Source organism: Mus caroli, unplaced genomic scaffold (assembly GCF_978045245.1).
Source record: "Mus caroli unplaced genomic scaffold, Mus_caroli_1 scaffold_5, whole genome shotgun sequence".
NCBI classification, from domain to species: Eukaryota; Metazoa; Chordata; class Mammalia; order Rodentia; family Muridae; genus Mus; species Mus caroli.
The window spans coordinates 65,962,134-65,978,554 of NW_028227260.1; the positions used below are offsets into that span (position 1 = coordinate 65,962,134).

The following is a 16,421-nucleotide window of genomic DNA, read 5'->3' on the forward strand; positions in this document are numbered from 1 at the left end:
GCTGGACACTGAGGTAACTATATTAGAATAATATTGGCATCAAAAATAAGATCTGCACGTTCCCTGTCCTGATTCCCGCCTCACCCTACCCCACTCCCCCCCTTTCTCTGGGCACCCAATTCCTTCATCCTTCATCCTCCTCAAGCATGTCTACAGGGGTGAGGCCAGAGATGGAGCTTAGCGTGCAAACACCTAGCCTACCTTACCCCTTCACTGGGGCTCAGGCTCCAAGGCTTGGCAAGTAGATAGCCTGAAAATGCTGGCACCACAAAAACGGTGGCAACACACGTAAAGACCACTAGAGAGCGCAATCTTGGATTAGCTCTCGCAGGTGTCACTGGGTGATTACAGGGAAGAACAGGGGTCACTGGGGGTTAGTATGGGTCACAGATGAGCCACAATGTTGCCATGGAAGTTGTATGAGTGGAGCAAGCTCATTGGTCTAGAAACAGGTGCAGGGGAGAGAAAAGGCAGCCCTGGCAGCTCCTTGGCTGCAAACTGAGGTGGCAGCGGGAGGAAGTGCATCTTCCCTCACCACTCAACTTCTTGATTCTCAGCCGCTGGGCACTGAGGTAACTATATTAGAATAATATTGGCATCAAGAGTAAGATTGACACATTCCCTGTCCTGATTCCCGCCTCACCCTACCCCCTATCTCTGGGCACCCAATTCCTTCACCCTTCAGCCTCCTCAAGAAGGTCTACAGTGGTGAGGCCAGAGATGCAGCTTAGCCCAGGACTGCTTAGCATACCCTGCCCCCTCACTGGGGCTCCTGCTTCAAGGGTTGCCAGCTGATTGACCATGAGGGAGGCTACTGCTATTTTTGGCTCAGATGGGGAAGAAAGGGATGACTGACTTTCCTGAGGAGAACCTGTGCTCTTTGAACTTCCATAGGACTACAGACACAAGGGGGGACTACCAAGAAAGAGGAGAAGTCATGTGCTCAGGTGCCATTAGTGAAGTGTGGGGAACCATCTAAAAGACTGACCAGAGGCTGTGGCACCTGTTTTCATGACACCAGACAGAATACATTTTAAAGTTTATTTTTATTGTTATTTTACATGCATTGTAGTTTTGCCTGCCTGTATGAGTGATGGCTTCAGAAACTTTGGAAGTTCAGATAAAAAAGTTGTGAGCCAACATATAGTTGCTGGGGACTGAACCCAGGTGTTCTGGAAGAGCAGACAGAGCTCTTAACAGTTGAGCCACCTCTCCAGACCAGAGAGAGAGAGAGAGAGAGAGACAGAGACAGAGACAGAGACAGAGACAGAGACAGAGACAGAGACAGAGACAGAGAGAGAGACAGAGAGAGAGAGAGACAGAGGGACACAGAGACCGAGACAGACAGACAGAGACAGACAGTCAGAGAGACAGAGAGACAGAGAGACAGAGAGACAGAGACAGAAACAGAGGGGAGTCTTTAGACCTGAAAAAAAGTGCTTAAAGGGCTTGTTGATGAGGAGCTATCTCCTAGCTATCTCCTGGCTAGAACAAGGAGGGCATAGCACTTGCACTGAGAAAAACAGCCTGCTGAGGAGGAGCTATCTCCTAGATATCTCCTCGTGACTTGAACAGGGCATAGCATTTATCCTGAGACAAACAGCCCCCAGAGGAGGCTCTATCTCCTAGATATAGCCCCCTGGCTCAAACAGGGCATAAAGTTTCACATGGGGCCAAAAATCCTTTTTCAGTTGGAGAAGTTGGTGAAATGGGGAAAATGTAGGATGCAGGAAATACCTAAATGTAAGTGGTCCAAGATTCTAGAGTAGTGTAGTCTTTATTATTTTTATTATTATTATTGTTATTATTGTCTTTGATGTGGTTATTATGGGTTACTGGCTATGCCAGAGCTATGAGCTGGTGTGCACCTCACCACTCTCCTGCCTCAGCTTCCCAGGCACTGGTATTTCTGGCATGGATTGGCCAAGCTTCTTCGGAGAAGGCAGCATGGTAAGAGAAGGAGCAAGTGGTTAGCAGTTCCCCAGGGGATCAACGGAATTATTAAGATTAAGCCTGGGCTTGAGTATAAAAGTTAATGCAGCTAGAATGGGGATTTATGGTTTCTCCTGAAGCTAGCGACTAAGTTCATTCACTTCCACTGGGGCAGTCTGTGAATACAGGACATTAGGGCGCCAGGTAGAAGTTCACAGAGAAAGCAGGACTAGCCTTGGGCATTGCCAGAGCACAGGATGATGCAAGAGAGCTGAGTGTGGCGATTGCTGAGGGAGATACAGGGACACCTGTCTGCTCCTCACCGGGGGCTTGATGTGAGCAAGTGAGTGAGTGAGTGAGTGAAAGAGCAGGTGATGGTGAGTAGGGACAGTCAGGATCAGGCTGTACTGCTGTGGGGCTTTGGAGAGCAGCTCCTTAGGAGAAGGCAGTGTTCCAGAGAAGTGAATTTGTCAATGCACCGGAAGGACAACAGGAGGCTTGTAGGCACTAGAGATAGAGGTGTCTGGCAGTAGGGTAAGTACACTGGGGGAAGGAATTCCAGTGGCCATTTTGGTCACCGCCCCTAACTCTACAAGCATGGCATTTGAAACCTGAAGACAGATATGATCTGTTTCTCCTGGCATTCTCACTCCACTTGAATAGAGGGTATGGAACCAGATGAGCAAAGACAAGTGTGGGGTTGGGGGTAAACTTGGTCTCAGGGTACCTGTACTTTGCTCTGAAAGTGCCACACCCATGGGAGAATCATAAACAATTGGGGTGAAGCACATTCCTGCCAAGATCTTCCTACAAGAGCCACCTTCTCATATGTGTGACTAACATGAGTTCTTCAATCTCCTCTGTTAGGGAATCTGGTAGAGCCTTGTGCACTGTAAGTTTTGGGAGAAGAGCAGGGAAAACCAAGAAAGAGGTGTCAGGCTTGAGGTCCAAGAAGAATGACTGACGCCTCCACCACTCCTCTGAGTGCCCAGCAGTGTCCCCCCAGTTCAGCTGTCATGGGTGAGTGTGTCTGGCCAGGTAGGTGTGGTCTCAATTCTAGTGTGGTAAGCCCAAGGGTTTCTGTCACCATTAGGACCACAGAATCTCCACTTGAACTTTGGCAAACCTTCCTCCCCATTAACCTGTCAAAGGTATAAGAGGTCCCATCATCGAGAAGTATCTCCTGTTTACAGAAAACAGAATGTTGTGTGTGAGGTATTGAAAAGAGATTGACGGGGACATGAGGCCTCAAATGGGAGCTGTGCTTTCAGCAGAGTCTGGTGGGAAGGGAGTTTCAGCCAAGCTCTGCATGGTCTCTTACAGATCAGCACCTGTATCCTCTTTACCAGCCTGAAGTCCTGCTTCACACAGGTCAACAACAGGTAAGGAAAATTAGTTGCTACACGGAGAGGTGCCAAGCCATCAGTCATTTTCTGGAGAGTTTTAACTGTGTCCCCAACTCTGAGATTCTACCAAAAATCATGTCTGGTACTTGCATTGAAGGCATGAGAAAGGCTTCACTTCTATTTGGGCCTCAGTAACACCAAATGCAGAAAAGAACAACAAGAAAAATATCCCCCAAAAAGAAAAACAAACAGCAGCAACAACCAACCAACCAACCAACCAAACAAACAAACAAACAAAGCAGTGAGATTGTGGTCACCAAGTTTTAGAGAGCTCTGTGGAGGTTCATGGCTTTCATGACCTTAAAACATTTCCAACTTTCTGTCTGGGTTGTCAGATCTAATGTTTTACAGGGATGTCTGTCCTTTCAGGGAATCTTCCAAGTGCCTCTGATGGTGAGCTTGCCAATAACAGTCATTAATATGTCCTGTATTCCGGTGACTCTGAACCTTCAAATGACCCCTTCTTACTCATGGAATCCCAGCCAGCCCGTGACTATTCCCTGCCTGTGAGTATAAAAAAAAAAAAAAAAAAAAAAAAAAAGGACCTGGGAGCCAGCTCTTGCTTATGGTCCTATGCGTCCACACATGTTCCTGGTTCTTTAGAACTCTGGACTTCAGCAAGAAAAAGGAAGAATAGTGGAAGGGGACAGATTGTTAAAGCAGGGGGAGGGAAAGAAAGAATGATGGATGAGTGATGGAAGGAAAAAATAAGGAAGAAAGGAAAGGACAGGACAGGAGAGGAGAGTAGAGGACAGGAGGGGAGAAGAGGGGAGGGGAGGGGAAGGGAGGAGAAAAGGGGAGGAGAGAGGAGGGGAGCGGAGGGGAGGGAAGGAGAGGAGAGGGGAGGGGAGGGGAGGGAAGGGAAGGCAAGGCAAGGCAAGGCAAGGCAAGGCAAGGCAAGGCAAGGCAAGGCAAGGCAAGGCAAGGCAAGGCAAGGCAAGGCAAGGCAAGGCAAGGCAAGGCAAGGCAAGGCAAGGCAAGGCAAGGCAAGGCAAATCATGGTGGAACAACAGAGTAGCATTGCAGCCTAACTTGCAAGGACATAGTCCTCCGACATTTACTATTTCCTGTGTGACATACTTGGTGATATCTTTCTGAGGTGTTCACTCACTGTGTGAATGTGTGGAAAATAGTCTGCCCAGGAGCTTTAAAGAGGACAAGCACAGTGCATAGACCACACAGTTGGCTTTCAAACACATTGAGACTATTGATCCAGGCTGAGGGGAATGGGCATGGGGAAAGGTTCTGCTGAGATCTGGAGGCACAACCGGAAGGGTCACAGAGGCCCAGGGAACTGTTCCAGGCCAGCTGAGAATGTGTCTACTGCCACATGAGCTTCGCATATCCTTCATGACTGGTGGGCAGTGGCAATGTGGAGGCAAGAGTCAGACTCTGAAAAGGACTGCTTCACTTCTCTATTGGTGCATTGCACATTCCAGCAGCCCTTGGCCATCTTCCATGTACCCAGGGAAAAGAGGTCACTCTCGAAAGTAGTGTCTCAAGAAGGAATATGGAAGGAGGTTGGAAGGAAGACAGAGGTGGAAACAGGGGAAGATCCGTTCCAAACACAAAAGGCCAGTGCCATCTAGTCTGCAGATATTCAAATGCCCTGAGCCTGGTCTTGCAGGGACCCCGGCTCTCCATGAGTACTTGCAGTTGTGGCCACCCAGAATGTTTAACACCCTGGCTTCTCCTCTCCTCTTTTCCAGGTTCCCTAATGTGATGATGCAGCCCAATACCAGCACTGCCACCCCTGTTGTGCTGGCACAGGTCCTGGTAAATGAGCAGGGACGAGGTCTCTGGAAGGGAAGGGATGGAAAGAGAAGAACCTTTAGAGATGGGTGTTTGTTGGAAAGGAATGGGGGCGTCATGAAGGGTCTGTTATCTTGGGGGAGGGGAGTGTGATTTGGTAGAATTCATTGTCCTATCACTTTTCAGGACTCCAACATCTCTTCCCAGCACCCTGGCACTGCTAACCAGGTTCCTGTCATCTGCTCCCAGAGCAACAACATTTCCAACCAGGTCCCTGAAGTCTACACCCAGGGCCCAGTCGCCTCCAACCAGGCCAGCTCGTCTGCTGAGGAACACTGGCAGAAGGTCATGGATGCTGCTGAGGCTCTCCTGATTCTGCATAACTCCCCTGAGTCACTGCAAGAGATTCGCAGCACCCCAGGTACATACCTGGATCCTTGAATGAGGAACAGGGGGCAAGGGTGGGGTGCTGGAGAGGGTGGGGAAACAGGAAGGCTTGGGCTGACAAAGGAGTGATTGCAGTTGGTGGTTTTCTCTTCTCTGAGGGTAGAGCCTTCAGCTCTTCAGTATGATTGGGAAGCAGCAACCAGAGACTGCTCAGTCTATATTCAGCTTTCAAGGCTTTTGCTCAACAGCAGTGGGCCATTAAGTACCCTAAATTCAGGAGACTGTGAGGCCCTAGAGTTGGCAAAGTATCATTGGAGGGTAGACAGCACATGAAGTGAAAGATAAGTGGATAGATCAAGATACAATGATTCCCAATCCATAAGTGTGCAGCAGCCCTCAACATCCTGAGAAGGCCTCAGAGGAGAAGCATGGGGCAAAAGGGTCAGGGATGAAGGGAGATCTCCATACCAGCTCAAGGCATTCTCCATGTGGGCATGGAATGGTTAAGCCTTCCAGGCTTAAGCATACATGAGATCTCAGGTGTACATCAAGGAAGGGCTTTGTGAGTTGATGGGGAGAATCTCATAGCTAGGGAGGCTGGAAAGAAGGCTCAAGAGTAAAAACAGCCAAGGAATAGCACTGTGTGAGTGACAAGCCACTCTGGCTGGATATCCTGGTTCAAAGGATGCTGAGTGGAGCTGGGAAACTTGCTTCTCACAGGGGTCTATCTGGGTCGGTGGGGAATATAAGCTATGCCAGAATGTCTGGTGCCTGCCAGGGTGAAACAATAACTTACTCCAGGCAGAGAGTACTTCATAGTCCTCAGGGACCCTGGGCTTGACCAAATGGGACTTATGGCTGGGACTGTTGGTGAAGCCAGTATTAGAGAGAAGGAATCCAGGTACGATCAGGTGTGGTCGTTGGTCATAATGAAGGTCTTAGATGACTTGTTACACAATGTTACCCCCGCCAGCCATGTAAGGACACATCTGTGATCTAATGTGGCCTTTGCATTTCTGTCTGCAGGTCCTGATGGAGAGTGAAGACTGAGGCTATTCTGCCTGTCCTTGTCACCTCAGGCCACAAGCTCAGCTTCACTGACCAACAACTGGTCAGCAGGTTCCCACCCAAGTCTGTCACTAAGAGAGCCAAAACGGTGGCCTCACTGAGGACTGCCTGCTGTTTTTTCTGTTTCTTAACTTGTAATGTACTTCCTGGCCAAAATCAGAAACTCCTCCTCAATGCTTTTGCATTGTAGGGTCTTAGCAGGAGGTAGGAAAATGTTCTAACTGTGGCTGTAGGCTCTCGACCTTGCATTAATTTTATTCCTTTGGAAGACTTTGATCTTTCTGGGTGTCATTAAGGCTGCACCTCGTAGCATATTTTGAGCCGTCTCTTCACAAGTATCTGAGCTTATTCCTAAGGCAACATTTCTTTTCTTCTCTATTTTTTTTATTTTTTTTTGTGTCATCATGGTTTGCATATGTGGCTATTCTTATGTTTAACAATACCTTTAGATACATCAGGATGCTCATCCGTGCCTCGGATACTGTACATGAGAGCCTGAATAAAGTATCCCTGTGGTAAAGCACTGAGAAGTATGGGCTGCTTCTTTGAAAATGTAGGACAGGTATTGGGGAGAGAGCTTTTCTTTCTCAGGCGCTAAACTGGCTAATAATTTATTCAGTGTGTTACTTATTAAGGCACCAAGAGCAGAAGATTTCGGAGAGAAGGCTTGGTTGGACGTGCATGGCCCCCTTCCTTGCTTACTCATTTGAGCCTGTGAGACCCCCAAACAGGACTTTTCCCTGTGCCATGCCATTTCTGTGTTGACTACGTGAGCAGAGTCAATTGAGACTTGGAAAGAAAGCCTATCATTCTGTCCTAGGCATCTAGGAACCCATCCTCAGTGTTGTTAGTACCAGGTCTGAGGGTATGTTGCAAACTTGCAACACACCTTGCTTTTGCTCTTAGGATGTAGCCTTCTGCAACTCTAATCATATGGTGGCACGAATCACATTTCACTAATGCACAGCTATGTATGTCATTGTGTTTTCAATGTGCACACTGATTATCATTCTAGACATCCCTGCTATACACCACCAAACTCAAAATTTTTTCAACTCTAGGGTGACAACAGCAAACATTTTGACCACAGCTTAGAAGTTGTTTGGCACTGTGTTTTCGCAGCCATTTATTTACATCCAACACAGCCCTGTGTCAACCTCATTTTAGAAGGAACCGCATATCTTATGTACAAATACAGTCCTATCAAAGAAATCGAACCTTCTACAAAGTTCCTGTGAAGCTGCTAGCCCTTACACATACATATCTTCCAATAAAATTTTACGTCTAACTTGGCTTAAAGGAGGAGGGTATGTAAAAGAAGCTTGCTTCCTACCGACACCCAGACCTGCTTCATCCTCTATGAAATGAGTAAGGAAAGGACAGCAACAATATGAAAACAACAAACAAAGAAGCAAAAAGCCACAGAAACCCAAGAAACAGAAATTCTTAAGTCATGATATGGCAATGAGCATCAAAAATGACTGCAAGAACTGTTTGACCATGAGCAGAAATGACTCCATTTGCGGAATGGTGTATTAACCAGTAAAAATGCCAGTCTATGCATAAATAGGGAGGGAAATTATCTCTGGCAACAGCATTTTAAACTTCTAAGATGGTAGATGTTTCAGGGTGCTGCATCTCCAGTTGATTCCTGCATATGTGACCTGGCTTCTTGCGAAAAATTAATGTAGGGGATCCTTTTACTGGAAACATCTTGCATAAAGCAAGATGACTCTCATCCAAGTGAGATGTGAGAAAGTATATGGCCTCCTCTGAAGCTTTAAGAAAGAGGAGAAACCTAAAATACAGAAATCCCAAGGAGCCAGGTCTGACCAGGAAAGTATCCAGAGGACAGGTGGGAAACCTGTCCAGCAGGATTCACCTAATCAGAGGAAGACCAGACCCTGAGGTGACTCAAAACCTTCCTGAACCTAAGGTGATCAGAGAAAAAAAAAAACCCAACACCAAAGCAAACCAAACTTACCAAAAAATCAAACCCCCAAATCTAGCTAAAGAGGAAGTCAGCAACAGAACTCACCAAGAATGCCCATCAGAAGATACTGTCTGCGAGTAACACAGCATCCAACACATGGCAAACCTCATGATTCTCATCTTATACAGAAACCAAGGAATCCTGTCTTCAGTTGTGGTCACACGGCCTACCACAACATGTAGTAGTAATACCTTGTTTGAGGAACTGTGCTGGACTGGTGTGGCCCAAATAAGCTTGTGGCATTAGACATCAGAGGTACCAATGCAAAATCCCTGGGGCATGGGTGCTGTGGGCAATGCTTCACAGTCCACCTGTGTGGTGGTAAGTGCACCAGCCCTTGAGATGCCTCTCTAACATGACCTGCCCTGGCCCTGCCAAGACTTCCCCAGTGAGCCTGGGGAGGGGAAGGTGCCCCACTTCCCCACCCCCACCTTATCAGATGGTTTTGCCCTAAATCTTCAGTCCTCTACTGATGCTCTGAAACAATGTAGAGCTAGTGCTGCCCACAGTAAGGAAAGCAAGGTCACCTAGAGTCTCCAGCCTGAGGTTCTTTCTCATGCTATTGTCTCCCCCTTGGGGCCTGCCTCTTTTTTGGGGCATGGGGGTGGCTTCCAGTCCTGTTTTTTTGTTTGTTTGTTCTTTTTTGGTTCTGAAGCTCTGGGCCTCTTGTATTATTGCTCTTTGAGAGGAGAAAGAAATAGGCAATCTTATCATAGGTGGGTTGCTGGGAAAGGAGCCCTTGTGCCTTCTATCTGTGTCCCTTTGTGATTGCATTCTTAAGTGTTTCAAATGTGGCAGCAGCCCCCAACTAGAGGTTGCCGCCCAAGCTCTGTCTTTCAGACTCCTGGACATAAGCCCAAATAAATGTCTTTAATTCACAAATTACCCAGTGTCAGGTATCATAAAAATGTACAAGGATAGAAATGGACAGGTGAAATAGCTGCTGCAACAGCATTTGAATATACAATGGTGGGTTTGGATGCCAGCAACAGTTAGAGGCCTGCATAGTTGAATCTGAGCATCCTGTACCATTGTGAGTAAGAGAATAATCAACCAGGAGCCATGACAAGGTCTACACTAGAGGGAGATATTTCCAGACCATGTATCCGGTAATGGATCATATTATATATGTACGTGAAACTGAAAACAAATGAATGAGTTCTGTTTACAAATGTGCTTACAGTCCTAGGCTAAATGTGCTCAATCTATCTGATCAGAGGAGGGTCTGGTCATTACTTGAATGGGAGACTGCCTGGGAATACTCAATGCTGTTGACTTTAGAAATAAAAACAGAGTGAAAAAGAAAAAAAGAAAGAAGTTCTGTTTTTCAGAGAAGGATTTAGGAAGGTGTGAAGGACATGGGTCCCAAAACTCTGTATGCATTCAGTGCTGATGCCATGTCCCACTAAATGTCCTGAATGTGTGCATATTTGAAGTTACAGACGTACCACTGCACATTCTGAGGGACTGTTTGTACTTTCACTAACTGGAAGGAGCTATATATTCACTGTATATCCTATAGAAAAGTTCACTAAACATAAATTAATAGCACAAACGTAGAGTGCCCCCCCAAAACCAAAACAAAATCAGGCAAAGGGGAATAGAGATTAGCTGTTCTGCAGTTAGAAGCCTGTGCCACCAGGCCCTGTTTGTCCTGTGGCATATAGGTGGTTAAACTTACATCCTCCTACTTGCTTTTCAAGTGCTTTAGCTACAGAACCCCACCCCCAGACCAGTTGGGACTCAATGAATTTGAGGAGACATCTGCAAGTAAATGTAGGTATACTTAAGGGGAAAAATGCATTTTAGGTACTTGACATGGTTCTGCTTCCAACCCCAGGAAATGAGGAAAGGTTGTTCCAGACATAAATGCCTGCACTTATTAGAGGACATGCCAGGTGTATAAGTGTCAAGGATCCAGTACTGTTGTAGACAAAGTATCCCGTGGGTATGCTTTTAAGGAAACATGTTTTCCTGTGACTCTAACTTAGATGACACGGATTTTACTAAAAAGGAACTTGGGCACTTTAGAAGGAGATGGGGAGCACTGCCATCTTCCTCACCTCTACACCTGAAAGTTGATTTGCAGAACATGAAACAAGCATCACTCTGTAATAAGTGCCAGTGCTGACACACTTCCTAGAATGCCTGCCTGACCCTTCTGAACGGTAGAGAATGGCTAGACTGAGCATCTAAGCATAAGTCCTATTTGATACCCAGGCTTTGATTTTCTTACCAGTAAAGTGAGACATAATGATAGTAATAGCTTACTCCGTAATTGAATAAATATAGTAGTATCTAGCAATGCAGGATGTCAGGCACAAGGAGAGAGTATATGGAGGCTCACCCCCAACAGTAACTTGTCTCTATACTGTGGGGTCTATGAGGGTACCTGGCCAATTTTGCTGCCCCCACTTATTTCCTAGCAGACATCATGTCCATCTTGCTTTGGAGTGACAAAAATAAAGATTAAAAATAGAAAATAATAAATCAATAAATAAGGAAAGAAAAATAAAATAACGGAACATAGAGTTGTGAGAGAAAGTGAGGGACGTTTTATTCCTGAGATAGAAAAGAAAGGTCAGAGCCAACAAGATGGAACACATAGTTCCCAGACATTGGCAAGTGTTCTTTGGGTTTTAAGATGGCTCCTGAATGAGACAACACTATGTGAGGATGGAGGGTGGTTCGTGCTGAACTGGTTTCCATATAGCTTGATTCTGAAAGGACACATAAGCGCCTAGCAATTAGATGTAGGTGAGAGTGTGTGCACCCTGCACCCCGAACCCCACACCATGTCGCCTCCAAATGGAGGCCGGTTGCGGAACCACCACGGGAGGGTCCAAAGCTCAGTCTGTCCCTCAGTGCGGGTAGGACCATTTGAGTGAGCACCAGTAGACAGGAAAGGCCTCCCTCCAGGAGCCAGGACACAGCACAGGCGGAAGTGGTCTCAGAGCAGCCACCAGGGACTCCCTTCTGAGGGCCGAGCTAAGGAAGCTCACAGCCTCTGAGGAAAGCAGGAAGTGGAGTCCAAGGCCCAGGCCCAAGGAGCCCAGAGCAGCAGAATCGCCCTCCCGCCCTCCTGCCTGCCTGCCCGCCTGCCCCCCTGCCGCCTGCCCGCCTGCCCACTGCTTCTTTTGAGGCTCAGCTCCGGGGCTGACTCTGAAGGGCTGGAGTCCTGGGTAACTGACCCCTGGTGGCGCGAGGAAGGTGACCTCCATCTTCTCCTGAGCCTTTCTCCTTCCCTCTGTCCTGCTCCAGTGTCTGATTCCTTCATTTCCAGGCCTCTTCAAGCAAAGCCCACTGGTGATAGGAAACGGGACAGAGGAGGCCATGTCGAGCCTGCCCCGGACTTCGGCCTCCTCCACAGGCTCTGTCCAGCCCCCGCGGGCCCTGCCCCGGCCCCTTCAGGGAGCAACCATCTCACTGCTGCCTGCGGGTCTGGGTCTGGGCCTTGCCAGAGAGCAGATGAGGCAGGTAGAGGGTGAGAAGGACCAGGGAGCCATCCCTGTCCCAGGGCCAACAGTCACAGGGTTGCGATGACTCTGGAAGATGGGTGGACAACTGGGGAGTAGATGTGGGGGTTGGATGAAAGAAAAGGGCCATGTGAGGCGACAGAAAGCTGAGTCCACAGGATAGTCTGTCTTTGGGCTAGGTCAGGGGCCACCATTCCACATGGGTGTCAACAAATATCTGTCAGGTGTAGAAAGCTGGGAAGGGAGGAAACGGTAGAAGAAGAAGAAGAGTGAAAATCTGAAATATTAAAAAAAGATGACTGAGAGAAATCTGGATGGATCTCATGAGCAAACTGCTTGTCGGAAGCCCATCTTGTCACTAGTTAGCCCCTGTTGGCCTCAGTTGTGGTCTCCCTACCCCAGGTTCCCGGGTAGAAGGTTTTTAGGTATGATTCCAGTATCCACTGCCTTCAGAAGAACAATATGGTTTCCTGGGTGGGGAGGGGAGGCTAGCGGGTAGGGAACACAAAGGAAATCGGTGGAAAGGCAGAGCAAGGGAATAATTAAGTCTGTGGTGTGAGGAAAACTTGAATGAAGGGTGAAAGGACAAACTGAGCACCGGGTGTCCGTGAGACTACTGAGTGCTTGGTGCATATGATTTTTTCCCATGTGGGGAGTGAAAGAATGCGAGGCACGAGGAAGAAGGTTGTCTTCCAGTGTCCAGGCTTTCTCGTGATTGTCCAGGCAGGCTTGAGGATGCTGGTGTATTCCTCCTGGAAATGGGATGTGTGGAGTGAGTGTGAGCAGATCGATTGGGTAATGGAGCTGGTGCCAAGACCTGGTTGGTGGGAGGTGCTGGGTGATTGAGACAACAGGAGGAAGCCTGAGACTATGTGAGTACAAATGGGAGATGCAGGCAGAAGAAAACCAGGAGAGGATAAACTGATGCTGGTGGTGATCATGTTGGAGAAAATTCTCATTCCCAGAGATGGTTTTCTTTGCTTGTTTGCTTGCTTGTTTTATTTGGTGTCCGGCAAGGGGTTGTTTTTGCTTTGTTTGTTTCCTTGGGTTTTTGTTTTTTTTTTTAATTTTGTTTTTGTTTTATTATTTTGTTATTGTTTGTTTGGTATCTGTTTTATTGTTTTGTTTCTGTTTGTTTGGGTTTTTGTTTGTTTGTTCTTTGTTTTGGTTCATTCCTTTGTCATGCTCAGGAAAGAAGACTTAGTTATTTAGGGCCATGGGGATACAGTGTTGTTTCTGCTCTCAGCCTAAGAACCATGGGACCAAAAGACAAAGTAGCTGTTTCCTGCGGGGCCTCCACCTCCACCTCAGAATGTAATATGGGGAACAAGACTGGAGCAGCAGCACCTGCAATGGAACCTATCCTCAGAGGACGTGCAAATCACCCTGGCAGAGGCCACAGTTGTGGCACCAGGACCCAAGTCAGGTTGGAAACCCATTCTTCCTGCTCTCTGGGTCTGTTGGTGTCCCAGTTGGGCTGCATCCTTTTGAGTATGGTGTCCTGGAGGGTGAGGGGGTCAGGTCCCCTTTGCACATGATTAGCAGGAGTCCTTCAAACCCCTATTGAAGGGACCATGGCGAGGCCCTGCTGGCTGTGGGTTCTGAGAAAAAGGGGTATAGTGCACGCGGAAAGAGACGCCATATTCAACTACCAAGAACAACTCTCCCCCGCAAACCCTGCAATCAGGCCAAGAAGACCCCTACCAAAGGAAGAGGTCGCCGTGAGTGTCACTGGCTGGGGAGGGAGCCTGAGTTTGGTTGGAGAGAAGCAGGGCATGAGTAACCCTGTGACCAGCTCTGCCACAGAATTGCAGTGGGACCATGGGCCAGGGTAGCCTGGACCTCTGTGGGCCCAGGTAGGGGGTAAAATAAAACTCAAAGCATCCTATCAATGGTAGACAGCACTTGTTTGCAGGAGGCAGAGATCTGGGAAGGGGTGCATTCAGAAAGGTTTAAGGTGGGAAGTCCTCAGAATGGTGTTGAGTGTCTTCAGATGAGGTTGTTGAGCGGCCGAGTGGGAAAGGATTCTTGGTCTTTTACAGCTGCAAAGGAGAAGCCTGTGTCCAAGCCTGAAGACCTGCCTCCAGCAAGCCCCCAGGAGGTGAGGAGAATCTGTTGCTAGAGTGGGAGGCTCCCACCAGTTACAGTCAAGACCCCTTTTAACTGTGTCTGCAAATCAGGGCTCTCGCCTCTGACAGGTCAGTGCATTGCCTTGTGCTGACATTGGCAAATGGCACTTCCTCTTGAGCCTAAGTCTTCTCAGCAGCAGTTGAGCCCAAGACTGGAGGGGAGGGGTCTGGAGAGGTCTTCAGAGCCCTGACATTCTAGATTCCTGCCATCAGACTAGCATTTGCTCATCCCTCCTCTCATCCTGGGCCGGCCTGGAAGCCAATCCCCTACCTTTGCTCTCTGTCTCCTCAGGAGAGCGCCCACGGGTCTCAAGTGTATTGCTGGCCCCCAGCACGTTCACCTCTGCCTTACATGTCAGTGCCCCCAGAGCAGCAGTTGGTGGCTCTTCCTTCAACGGATCTTCATGGGGCTTTTGCTGTGTCCAACCCGTGAGTAGAAAGGGACCTTGCAGTTGACTGTGTCTCATGGCTCTGTGAGTCCGGACATGGACTTACTGGCATAGGAGCAGGAGGAGGGGGATGTTGGGAGGAAGGAGGACAAGGGGAGGTGGAAGGAGAAGGCAGCAGGTCAGACTGAGGGGCAAGGACAGAGGGCCTCTCCATCTTTGGCCGCTCCCACTCCAGAGACTTGGTACACGTAACTTAATTTTTGTCAAGTATCCATTTTTTAGAGGTCATTTTGGCAAGAGCACTCTATACCTGGCACGTTGTTAAAAGCACCAGCACAAAGGCCTGCTGCCACATAGTGGGCCTTCAACACGTGGGCACTGTTTCTCTACACACAGCAGATGAGTGCAATGGGAGGGTCCTGATGAATCCTAGGGTCATGGTGGATAGGGCCAGGGAGGCCCAGAGCAAAGTCCAGAGGCCAACAAAGAAAGTCTCCTAGAAGTGCTCGGGCCTTGTCCCTTATGATCCGTGGTGGCCTGGCAAAGTGCTGGCAAGAAGCAGTCCCTCGAAATGGAAGGCCACCGTATCTCTTTAGGGACTTTGCAGTATATTAAAATGCAGACACCCATGGTACCCCAATACATTCTTCACTGCATATCTGGGAGAGAATTAAAAAGAAAAACAAAAGCTTGTATGGATTAATTTCTTAGGAAGAAAGTTGTGTTGGGGGGAGGGGGTTGTTCAAAGGTAAACAGACTGTGCGGGACAAGGGGCATGTTCAAGCCACAGGGTCTAAGGTCTCCACAGTCCTTTGAATGCCCACCTTCTGGTATTGCAAAACCCTGTCAGTCTCCCTCTGCAGATCAGATGCTACCTACCCACCCAAGTGTTTAATTCCCTTACTACCTCTTGTTTCCAGATGCTCAAGTACGGTTCTCCTGCCTTGTACCTCCACCGATCACCACCATCTACTGGAGTCACAGGTCCCTGCAGAGAAGCAGGAGGGTTCTGGAAACGTGGGTGGGAGGAGCTAAGTTGATGTGTAGGGCAGACTGTCGGGTCACTGAGAGTGGGACCTGGAGGCCACTGGGTCCTGAGCGGCTTTTGTGTTTCAGAGAAGAGGTGTTGGATGCACAGCTCCTGGTCTCCTCACACCTGTTTCTTTTCAGGGCTCCACTACCTCTGACCAGGCCTCGGTTCCAGCCACCTTAGAGTATCAGGAAATACTGGAGGCTGCTGAGGCCCTGATGACTCTAAAGAACTCTTCTTGGACCTGGCACCAGACCCACAGCTAAACAGGTAGCTGGCTTCTTGGAAAGGAGCAAGGGATGGAGATAGTTGGGAGATGGGAAGCTCTGTGGTAAGTTGGTCATGGCCTGGTACATGGGGCTACTTTGTGCTTGGAATGACTTCGGGACTGGGTACACCAGTCTTCTGAGGCTGACTTCAGAGAGGGCCCTTGGAGGTTTATTCAGAGAATGCTAAGCATCTCAACTTTTGTGCCTAGCAGTAATTGGCTAGTCGCTGTGGCATCAAAAGAGAAGGAGTCTGAGGTCCCCGGGGAGTTACAGGGATGTGCTCTAGGGCAGGCTGCATATCAAGTGCAAGAAATAGAACCGGGCACCCTGATTCCCCACCCAGCCCTGAGTTCCCAGTCTATTGCACACTATTGTTGTGGAGTTCAAACTCTGCCTTTGACCATTTAGTTCCCAGACAGAAGACACACACAACCTTTATATTTAAGAAAGAAGCCTTAAACAGCATAAGAGTTGGACAGATATCTACCCCCTACCCTATTAGAGTCTAATTTCCTGTCCTGTCGATAACCCCGAGTTATTACTATGTTTTATCTGGGCTGCTCTAGCTCCAATTGACCAGCCCTCATGGT

The 16,421-nt window shown here is 48.3% G+C and overlaps 2 protein-coding genes across 2 annotated transcripts; both read left to right on the forward strand.

The window, feature by feature from the left end:
* Positions 1 to 2,871: 2,871 nt before the first annotated feature.
* Positions 2,872 to 6,761, forward strand: LOC147004621 (doublesex- and mab-3-related transcription factor C1-like). Its single transcript, XM_085837635.1, has 6 exons — positions 2,872 to 2,952; positions 3,256 to 3,314; positions 3,708 to 3,844; positions 5,048 to 5,114; positions 5,277 to 5,511; positions 6,504 to 6,761. Exons 1-6 carry the CDS (start codon positions 2,889 to 2,891, stop codon positions 6,518 to 6,520), a joined length of 579 nt encoding a protein of 192 aa, XP_085693761.1. The 5' UTR covers positions 2,872 to 2,888; the 3' UTR covers positions 6,521 to 6,761.
* Positions 6,762 to 13,270: 6,509 nt separating this feature from the next.
* LOC147004622 (uncharacterized) lies at positions 13,271 to 15,828 on the forward strand. Its single transcript, XM_085837636.1, has 6 exons — positions 13,271 to 13,440; positions 13,584 to 13,735; positions 14,057 to 14,115; positions 14,436 to 14,572; positions 15,453 to 15,516; positions 15,703 to 15,828. The coding sequence occupies exons 1-6, from the start codon at positions 13,271 to 13,273 to the stop codon at positions 15,826 to 15,828; spliced, it is 708 nt and encodes a 235-aa protein (XP_085693762.1).
* The last annotated feature ends 593 nt before the right edge of the window (positions 15,829 to 16,421 follow it).

Excerpts from the sequence above, each read along its gene's own strand:
- LOC147004621 (XM_085837635.1), top strand. The coding sequence starts at position 2,889 with ATGACTGACGCCTCCACCACTCCTCTGAGTGCCCAGCAGTGTCCCCCC. Across the intron at positions 3,315-3,707 it reads TTCACACAGGTCAACAACAG|GGAATCTTCCAAGTGCCTCT; the intron begins GTAAGGAAAATT and ends CTGTCCTTTCAG. Across the intron at positions 3,845-5,047 it reads CCCGTGACTATTCCCTGCCT|GTTCCCTAATGTGATGATGC; the intron begins GTGAGTATAAAA and ends CCTCTTTTCCAG.
- LOC147004622 (XM_085837636.1), top strand. The coding sequence starts at position 13,271 with ATGGGACCAAAAGACAAAGTAGCTGTTTCCTGCGGGGCCTCCACCTCC. Across the intron at positions 13,736-14,056 it reads TACCAAAGGAAGAGGTCGCC|CTGCAAAGGAGAAGCCTGTG; the intron begins GTGAGTGTCACT and ends GGTCTTTTACAG. Across the intron at positions 14,116-14,435 it reads CTCCAGCAAGCCCCCAGGAG|GAGAGCGCCCACGGGTCTCA; the intron begins GTGAGGAGAATC and ends CTGTCTCCTCAG.